Consider the following 10,762-nt stretch of genomic DNA (forward strand, 5'->3'; position numbering starts at 1 on the left):
CCTCTCTGGAAATAAGAGGTATAAAAGTCTAGGATTCTTATCTCTATAGTAGTGTCTGTCTAGCATGTGAGAGGTTCTGAGTTCAATCCTTATTACCAGGGAAAAGAAGCTATAAAACTTTATAATTACTTGTGTTTCAATTCTTATAAGATTCATTTTAGTAAGAACTTATTCATCTTTATTTTGAAATTACTGACAGGATTTTTTCTAATAGACTTTTTATCCGTAGGAATTAAAGCAGTACTCTCATTTTTTTTTTGTTCTTCACATTATTTGTGTATGCTCACTATTTCACATGCCAGAATGTGTATTGATTTGCACATCAGTATGTGCATTGATTGATTTCATTACTATTTCCTACATAACCAACTTGTAATTTTGTTGATGTATTTTTTATTCTGTCTTTTCTGTTTAATTAATTTCTGCTATTAGATTTATGTCTCTTATAACTTTAATTGACTTATGTTCTGTCTCCATGTTCTGAATTTATCTGCCTGGGTCATTGATATGGAATACTTTATCTCTTCTAATATGTACATTTCATGTTGTAAATATATTTATAAGCGTGGTCCAGCTATGGCTCTCAAGATTTTTACCCCCAATATAGTTGACACATAAATATCTTAATTATCTTTCAGTTCAAACATTTTCTAATTTAAATGAAAATGGTCCCCATAGACTCATGTTTCAATTTTTTTCCCCAGTTAGTAGAATTTTAGGGGACAGATTAGGAGGTATAGCCTTGTTAGGGGATGCGTGTCACTGGGGGCATGCTTTGAGATTTCCCATGACTCCAGCAGGCCATTCTAAGTGTGTTCTTTCTGTCTCCTGCTTATGGATCAAGGTGTGAGTTCTCAGTTGTTCCTTGCTACCATGCCTTTGTTCTGTCATGTGGACTCTAACTCTCTGAAATTGTAAGCACAATGAAAGGCTTTTTATATATAAGTTGCTTTGGCCATGATTCTTAATCATAGCAACAGAAAAGTACTAAGAATCTAATTTTTATTAGATTGCAAGTTTATTACTTAAATTTGAAATGCTTCTATAGGTATTTTACTATTGAATTTGTGTTTGCTTGCACAATGGCAAATATTCTACATTATAGTCAATTTGAAACCTCAAATTGTACTTTATGATCAAGAATTTAGTCAATCTTCAAAACTGTTCTGTATTCATTTGAAAAGATTGTACAGTGCGTATACTGTTTTGTATATCTCCCTAAGCAAAAGTTACAGATTGTTTTCTTTATTCTACTTTTATATGTTCTTTTTACCTTTTTTGCAGTTAACACTGAAAGTAAAAATGCATGTATCCTTTGTAGGACTGGCAATTTTTTAAAGTTTGAGATAGTATTAATAAATACATAAAATTAAAATATAACACCTCTTATCTCTGTTTTAAAGTAATATGTTAATATGACTATAAAAGCTTTTGTTTTGGTCAGTATTTGTTATTGTTTTTCTCACATATACTTTCAATATTCCTTTTTTTTTTTTTTTTTTTGAGACATAGTCTCTCTATAGTCCTGACTGTCCTGGAACTCACTAAATAGATTAGCATACCCTCCAACTCACAGAGATCTGTCTGCTTCTGCCTCCAGAGTGCTAATATTAAAGGTGTGCACAATAATACCTGGATTTTCTCTTATTTTTAATTTAAATTTGTTTTATGTGTATGGTGTTTTACCTTCATGGATGTCTGTGCATCACATGTGTTCATTACCAACAAAAGCCAGAGAGTTGGATCTCCTGGGACTGGAGTTATAGATGGTTGAAAGCTACCACAAGGGTGCTGGGAATTCAATTAGGGACTTCTAGAAGAGCAGCCACTTCTCTTAACTGCTGAGCCACCTCTCCAGCCCCTGATCTTCACTTATCTTTACTTTCATTTTGGTTTTATAAGAGAGAACATATTCATGCTGTAGCTTGAATGTAGGCCTCATCTAGCTAAACACACAGTCTATCATTTAACACCTAAAGCTTGTATTTTATAAGCTGCATATAGGTGGAGTATTTTCACTCTAAAATCATTGTCATTTAATGACTTCATATATAGATACTTTGTTATAATGTGATCATAATCTTAATAAGATTAAATTAACCATTGTATCAAGTTCCTTTCTGGGTCATATGATCTCTGCTAGTCTTCCTATCGTTAGTATGTTTGTTTTCACCATCTACTAACATGAAATCTTCATCCAGCAATTATCATATATAATCTTAACCTACTGAAATCTGGTATCAATTTATACTTTAACATATTCCTTAGATATTGCAAGTGTTTTCCATGCTTTTACTAGCCCCCTCAACTTGTATGTTTGTCAGTATACATTTAAAAAAGACAATAGTGTCACTATTTTATAGAATTGTCTTAGTTTCTTTTCCTGTTGCTTTGATGAAATAAACCGACAAAAGCAACTTAAGGGAGAAGGATCTTCTTTTGGCTCACAATTTCAGGTTGCAGTCTATCACAGCAGGGAAGTCATAGTGTCACAGCTCCAGAAACTTAAGGGAGTGGGTCACACTTTATCCTTAATTGGGGAGAAAAGTGAATGAATATGGGCATGCTGACAAGCTCTCTGTACTTAGCCTAAGACCCAGCCCCAAAACTAAGCCATACACACACAGTGGGCAGGTCTTTTCATCTCAGTTAACCCAATCAAGCGAAACCTTCACAGGCATGACCAGATTCGCATCTCTCAGATGATCCTGGAGTCTGTCAAGGCAAAACTATTGTTTTAAAGCCTATAGAATAGTTACCCTTTTAGGTTTTGTTCACACTTTCATCCCTACTTTTCCATCTAAGATATTTTTAATCTGAAAAATGTTTTCTATTATTTCATACCTGCTGCCCGTATACCTTTCAGTTTTATTTTATTTTTATGCCACCTTTGCTTTGAAGTCTATTTTTTTGCTGGCTGCCAATTTCTAAGTTTTAATTTTCACTCAAGACATGAATAATACTCCATTGTCTTCATACTTCCATTTTTACTGTTGAGAAGCCAAATCAAAACAATCGAACTACTTTCTTTGAAAGCATAATCTTTAGTTCTGGCTACTTTAATTTTTTTCTCTTTGCCTTTGGGTCTCTGAAAGTCCATTATGTTTGTAACAAGGCTCCAGACTTTAGTAGGCCCTGAGACCTTAGCACAACTGACTCCATGATGGAAGTATCATTCAGGCCTCAAAACTCAAAACTCAGTACATAGTCAACACCATCTGCCAAAACTATAACAAAGGCTTAATCCATCAAAGTCTATTGTCAGGGAAAAGTAAAACTATAACAAAGGCTTAATCCATCAAAGTCTATTGTCAGGGAAAAGTCTCTACATGTAGTGATCTTGATTTTTGGCTTCTGTAGTTCTACTTATCACTAACCATTCTTGTTTACTGAGGTAAATAAACCCAGGATATGTGTGTGTGTGTGTGTGTGTGCTTAAAAGCTAACCTTGAGAAAGGTTTGGGGCTACACTGCAATCTCAAACAACCAGTGTAACCAGTGGCTAGTTAATAAAGACTCTCTACTGGCTTAAATCCATGTCTATGCAGTCTTTTCTGGTGAATTTCCCACAACACATTAACTTCCACCTATACATAGAGGATCAGATTCAACACCTACAACAGCTGTCTGAAACTGGGTAGTTTCAAGCACTATAATACAATGATTTTTATTTTTCCTGTATTTTACTAAGCTCCTATATTTTACTAAGCACCTTGCCAGGATCTGTGGTCATTGGGTTTGTTTGTCTAAGATGCAACACTAAAACTATGATGAATTTTACTTTATTTCCTCATAATTTCATGAATAAAAGAGAAATTCTTTTTAAAAAATTGGTGTTGAAAATGGAACTCAAAATCTTGCATATACTAGGTACATTCCCATTCCCAAATGATCTTAGATTTTTTCCCCTTTAGTTATTAAGTTATGAACTCTCTGCTTTTCTTGCAAATAAGCATGTTATGGCTTTTATTTAACATAAGAGAATTGCATCCATTACAAACGTTATACTTTGGGACCACTGTTAAGTAAATCAATGATTGCTTAACTGAGATTGCAAATGACTGACTAATATGTAGAGAACTTATACTGTAAGTATATGCTGGGAATAGATGGACTGGAACATAAAGTTTCATCAAGCAACTATTATGTCACTGAAATAAAATAAATTCTTAGAATATATTTCAAGGGGTATTGGAGAACACTCTCCTATTATGACTGAAAGGAAAGCAAAACTTGGTCTGTTGTTTATTCAAACTTTATATACCTCAGTACAGGGGAACACCAGGGCCAAGAAGTGGGAGTGGGTGGGTAGGGGAGTGTGGGGGGAGGGTATGGGAGGCTTTTGGGATAGCACTGGAAATGTAAATGAAGAAAATACCTAATAAAAAATTTAGACTGGAAATGCATATTTGGGAATCATCAATATTTTGAGGCAAATGAATGAGATCACACAAAAATTGAGAGCCTGAGAACCAAAAGAAGCCTAAAACCGAACCCTAGGGAACATTCAATAGCAGCTCAGCTTTCCAGCAGGCACCTCCACCAGCTACTTATATTCATACAAGGCTGGGTGGATGGATGGTTTAGAGTTTGATGGTAGCTGTACCGCCCTTGAACTCACTGTAGCCAAAGCTTACCTTGAACTCCTATTTCAACTTTCTGAGCGCTGGGATTACAGGTGTGTGCTACTGTGCCCAGACTTGGTTTGAAAGCAGGTTATTGTGGCTCAAGAGCTGAACACCATTGACAAAGGCAAATTCAATTTTTGATCGTCTGTCCCACCTGTAGCCTGCGTATATGAGAGAGATGTATGTGTATCAAAGATGCACCAGATAAAACATCCTGTAGCCTCCCAGTCTTCTTCTCAGGCATCTCATGACTTTGTGACACACACCTCCTACAGTGCTCATCTTAGTCCCCCAGGGAGGTGGAGAGTGAGATGGGTCAGGCATGGGGGGGGGGGGCGAGCTCGGGTGACGCGGTGTTCACGTGACCGGCCAGGCGCAGACGTGGGCACCAGCCCCCACGTCCGCTTGCCCGCCCTACGGTCTGGTCTTGGCACCCGCGCAGAACCAGCTCCCTGAGCTGCCCTAAGCAGCAGACGAGCTGTGAGTGGGCTTCTGCAAGCCGGAGAAGGCAAAGGCCTGTCCTGGGTATCCTTAGGTTAGTACTGAAATGATGGCTCTGCCCGCAGAGCAGGGCAGGGGTGGTGGGGAGGTGGCAGCTAGAACCAGCAGCAGCGGGAGGGGAGGGGGAAGAGATCCAGAGGTTGGTAAGGAGGGGGCACAGCGGACCGGGCAAGAAGAGGGGGAAGGAGGACCCCCGCAGAGGGCTCTCTTTCCTTATCCCACTCCTAATCCGTTTTAGAACAGGCGGGGGGGGGGTGAGGGGGGCCCGCAGTGCGACGGTGAGACGTAGACAGATGCGTTCTGAAGTAAACGCACACTCCAAGCTCTAAAGACAAACTGACCCGGACCAAACGAGAGTGGGGGTGGGGCAGGCTGCCTCTAGAGTCCGAGTGGGGAGCGCAGAGTAAAACTGAGTTTGGAAAGCATCCCGATTTAGTGCCCAAGGCCTGAAAAGAAATGGCGGCTGGGGTATGCGGGGGTGGCAGGGTAACGGGGTAACGGAGGAAAAGATTGAGTGATGAATATGGGCTGCCAGATAGGTACACAGTCTCTGTGCATCCACTGACCACGCAGACACTGCCCCTGTGTCCTGTCTGTAGGTCTCTGCTGTTCCCAACGCTTTGTGACATCTGCGAAAGAGGGTTGACCTGCCCAGGATCCCTGCAGGTCAGTGAATAATGACACAATGGGGCAGGATTTGGGACCCCACTGCCTGCCCCCTCCCAAGCTATCCCACGTAACACACACGCAGAGCTTGCCACCCTGAAGGAGCACCAAGAAGGTGGTAAGACCTGGCATGGCATGTCGGTCTCCGGGTGGAGGAGGGATGCAAGTCTACAACATACTTGGAGGACTGGGACAGCCACCAGGGAGGGACCCCTCGAACGCACCAAATGCAAAGACATCTGATGTTAATGAGCCTGTATTCTGTCAGGTGTCTCAGTCTCTCACATCTCTTCTTTGCCTCCTGTTTCCCCACTTCTACCCCCAGGACAGGAAAAGGAGGGAAATCTTGACATGGAAGAAGTCCGCGGTGAAAATGAAGGCAAGCTGGAAAAGGAGGGAAAGCCAGAAGATGAAGTAGAGCCTGAAGATGAAGAAAAGTCAGACGAGGAAGAGAAGCCAGACAAGAAAGCAAAGCCAGCACCACGCCAGGGCAAGCCAGAGGAGGGGGCAAAGCCAGATGAGCAGGGACAAGATGAGGGGAAGCCCGAGAAGCAGGGAAAGTCTGACGGGGAGGGCAAGCGCCAAGGGGAGAGCAAGCCGGATTCCCAGGCAAAGTCAGCCAGTGAGGCGCGGGCTGCAGAAAAGCGCCCTGCTGAAGATTATGTGCCCCGGAAAGCAAAACGAAAAACAGATAGGGGGACAGATGATTCTCCCAAGAACTCCCAAGAGGACTTACAGGACAGGCATGTAAGCAGTGAGGAGATGATGAGAGAGTGCGCAGATATGACTAGGGCTCAGGAAGAGCTGAGGAAGAGGCAGAAAATGGGTGGTTTTCACTGGGTGCAAAGAGATGCACAGGATGCTTTAGTCCCCAGGGGCCAGCGGGGAGTCAGGGGGGTGAGGGGCGGCGGAGGCAGGAGCCAGAGGGGCCTACATGACATCCCATACCTTTAATGCCTTTGGCCTTCAATTCTGACCTCTCTGAAGAGAAAGAACACTGCTGGCCCCGCTTTCCCTGGTAGATTCTTGCCAGGCCTGTGCTTTAACCTTCAGCCGAAACTCTGCTTTAGGCGTCACTGTCCTTACCAGCAGCCTTCTGACCCAACTCCAGTGCTGTCTGTCTTTTAGTACAGGATTTTCACCCATGTGCATGTACATTGTAAAATAACAATAAAAAGTTTGCAGAACTACATCTCTATGGTATTGGCCTGTTTCTATAAAATGTAACTATGTTTGCAGAATGCATCTCAGCACAAAGAAAACTATGGAAGCATACATCAAAGCTCTAACAATGCTTAGCACTACAAGGACAATGTACAGATGCAATCATCAGGTGGTTGGAGAGTTCCTGCCATTTCCCTACTGGTTATAACCAGATCAGTTCAAACTGTGGCCTCTCTCCTGGGTCCTCTAATGCCCTCTTGCTCTTTTATATATTAATGTATTTAGATTATGACTGTCATAATAATAATTTTAAAAACAGAAAATCATATGACAACCTGGTGAACTATTAAAGAAGTTTAGGGTGGCAATGAAGACATCTAAAACTCCTTTTTGTTTGAATGTAAAATCAGCAAAATTCACATTACTTCTGGAACTTGGCATTTATAATGCATCTTGTGCTGTAAAGGGTCAATCTTGTCATATATAAGATGGGGATAATAGTTGGCTCCCAGGACTGCACAATAGCTTATATATCATGCTAAGAATGGGCATGTGGAGGGGCCAGACCCTGAACCTTGTCAACTGAGCGAGGGCTGAGAATAGTTCCCACCTGTTTCCCCGGGAACAACTGCAGGCAGCTGAGATGAAGGCTCTGTCTGGCTCCTGTTGGCCTCTAGAGGATTATGCATAAAACCTTCTGCTGTATCTTTTTAGGTATCATGGATTTCAGATTATGATATTCAAGAGGTAAAGCCTAGGCAAGTGTTCCAAACACAAGGCAAACAAACAAAACCCTCTGCAGCCAAAAGCCTTTCTGGGCCCAAACATTTCTGACAAAGGATAATTAACCTTTAGTAACATCTTTCCCTTTGTAGAATAGCGTATAATGCCTTGTATCTTTTTGGATAAATGCTATCAAAAGTTATGATAAATATTAAAGGGTTTTTGTGCTCAGCTCCCAAATAGCTGAGCCAGCCTTGTACTGTAATTTTTAAAAGATATTACTTTTTCAAGAAAGGACTTGTGTCTCCAAGCTTAGAAAAGTTTTAGAGTTTAGATTTCAGGAGAGAGCCTTCTGCTAAGCAACTTTTCCCAAACTTAAGGAGAAAACATTATTTGTCGGTTAAAGCTACTCTGGAGAGGCAGTGTGAGTGGGACCAGGCTCAGCCCCTCTGTTCTAAGGCAACAGCTCAGAGAAGACATGCCACTACCGGGCTCTCTCATCAACAATATTGATTTCCTTTGCAAACCTGGCCAGAAGACTATTGTCATAGCTGAGTTTAAATTATGCCAGACACTGAGGATAATGATGACCCCTTAATATAGAAGCATTTCCAAAGTTAAGACTGGTCCCAGTTAAGATGAGACCTCCTTAAAGAAGCTGTGTCTGCTGACTAGATCTGCAGTGATGTAGAGAAGTTGGAATGTTGCAGATCCAGAGACTAATTACCTTATCTTGGGGTAGCTTTAGCCACCTGTAGGCCTCAGCAGCCATTCCTTGTCATAAATAACATCCTGTGAGTGATAAATAAAAAAGTATTTTGAAATATATTAACTTCTAACAACCCAGAAACTAAGACTGTCATCAGACAGCATCTTAGGCAGCTAGAAATGCCTCCCAATCATGCTATAACCACCTCTCTGATGCAATGGATTTTAAATGTGCCTTGATTTGTGACTTTCTTTGTTCTAATAGTCTACAAAACTTCACAACACTGCTTTCACACGGGAACATGGAATTTCTGGTAACTGAAATCTAAATTCCCAAGCCAAGATCCTTCATAATGGCTCCAAAATAAACTATAACGTATTCCCTTTAAGATGAGAGTTGTTGTTTTGCATTGACACAGTGCAACTCTCCCACCACAGAGAAGCAATATTTTAATCTTAAATGGAAATAATAAGTTATACATCTAAAAATGCAAGTATTACCATTTTCCTTAAAGCCTACCTACTAAAAGTTAAGAACGAAGATGTAGCTCTACAGAACCCCCGCACTACAAAAAGAAGTATACAATTCACAAGCATGTAGCACATTCACCAAAATTTCCCCCAACATCTTATTTTAGAATATCATCAGCACCCCCCCAAAAGAAACTATACATTCACACTCACTATGCAGCCCTATTCTCCACCCCTTATCGCCCTCACCCCCAGTTAATGGCAACCACTAGCCTACCCTTTGTCTCTATGGACTTGAATATTATCAATGGAATCATGAAGCATGTGGAATTTTTGTAACTAGCTTCTTTTATGCGTTATATTTTAAAGGTTTGTTTATGCTATTAGCAAGTATTGTCTTTCATTTCTTTTTTACTGTATAATGAATATTACATTAGTACATCCATTAGAATGTATATATTTGATAAATCCATTAACAATTTTAGGTATATCTTTATTCTTTCCACAGTTTACTGTGAATGGAGCTATTCTGAATATTCTTGAGAAAGACAGCATGGAGGTGGGGACTCTAAGGAAACTCTGAGCCCACATGGCAGGTATATCAGTCTGTCCTAAATCTGAAAGTGGGGAGATCTACAGCAAACGCCTGCAGGGTAGCTCCCTGATCCCTAAGCCTGAGAAAAGAAAGGTGTGGGTAACTGAAAGTGGAAACCTTTTGGTTTAACCCCACTTTCCACAATGATGCTGTGGCCCTTAGAACTCACATACAATGTCTGGGTAGGGTGCTTGTCAGCTTCTGGGGGGGAGGCAGACAGGTGCTGCACTGCTTTCTGTCCCCCAAGCCTCCACTGCACTTCCTTCTTTCACTACATCCTTTGTTCTATCGCTACATTTTTACACTCCAGTTTTCTTTTCCATTTTAGCACAAAATCTTATTTTACTATGTGAAACCCTTTCTCATCTAACAGCGTCTCGGTTTCTACTTTAACAGTCTTTACAAAAAAAAGTTGTGCTTAATATCTATAATTTTGCGTATTTATTTGGCATACCTTATGGTTTGTTTCTGTCTTATAGCTGTAAAGCTTGGAAAAATTCCTTAATTAACTATATATCTAACTATAATTACTAACTAACTATATATAAATATAATAATTAGCTATATTTTAGTAAAAAAACTATATCTGAAACAGACAAAATGTTTAACAGTCCTAGAGACATGTCTATTTTCTCTCATCAGTTAATTTAAATTAACCTTTTGTTTAACATCTAAATTGTTTTATAACAGGAATTTAGAGATCAACCTTGCTACAAAAAAAAAAAAAAACAAACATCAAGTTCTTATTCCAGTCTGAAAGTCTGGCACCTCTGCTTTTGCCTTGTGCTTGTCTCTTCTCTTTGGTGTTTCCTGCTTACTTCTCTGCTTGGGCATGTTGGTTATTTGGGAAGTGTCTGTCTGACTTCTTTCACCCTTCAAAGCTGAAAACAGTAAGTTAAATGGTACTCAACTTGTCATCACTTTGTGTTTCCAGAATAACGAAGTAACCTTCTCCAAAATCCAGAAACTCAAAACAATTACCATGGAAACTGCACCTTCTTCACTTAAGATTACTTAATCATGGAAATCTTTTGTGTCTCCCACCATATCTTCTTGTCTCTAATTTCAAAGCTCTTGTTAGTAGCCTGAAGACACACTTGGGGTCACAATAATCAAATTTCCTCTCTTTACCGAGCACCATTATTTGTCTCTGTAGTTGGAGTTATGAATCTGGTGGCCAAGCGTTTTATATTATGAACAAAAAGAAATTGGACTGATTTAGTGATTTCAATTTATGTAGGAACGCAGGTATAAGCAGTTTTGTATCACATAAACAATATATAATATGTATATATACACATATATA

At 40.1% G+C, this 10,762-nt stretch overlaps 1 protein-coding gene across 1 annotated transcript; it reads left to right on the top strand.

The window, feature by feature from the left end:
* The first annotated feature begins 4,983 nt into the window (after window positions 1-4,983).
* On the top strand, window positions 4,984-6,988 carry Tceal3 (transcription elongation factor A like 3). Its single transcript, XM_021153749.2, has 3 exons — window positions 4,984-5,163; window positions 5,729-5,795; window positions 6,121-6,988. Exon 3 carries the CDS (start codon window positions 6,147-6,149, stop codon window positions 6,747-6,749), a length of 603 nt encoding a protein of 200 aa, XP_021009408.1. The 5' UTR covers window positions 4,984-5,163; window positions 5,729-5,795; window positions 6,121-6,146; the 3' UTR covers window positions 6,750-6,988.
* Window positions 6,989-10,762: the final 3,774 nt, after the last annotated feature.

The sequence above is a fragment of the Mus caroli genome, chromosome X (assembly GCF_900094665.2).
Source record: "Mus caroli chromosome X, CAROLI_EIJ_v1.1, whole genome shotgun sequence".
Lineage (NCBI taxonomy): Eukaryota > Metazoa > Chordata > Mammalia > Rodentia > Muridae > Mus > Mus caroli.

Excerpts from the sequence above, each read along its gene's own strand:
- Tceal3 (XM_021153749.2), top strand. The coding sequence starts at position 6,147 with ATGGAAGAAGTCCGCGGTGAAAATGAAGGCAAGCTGGAAAAGGAGGGA.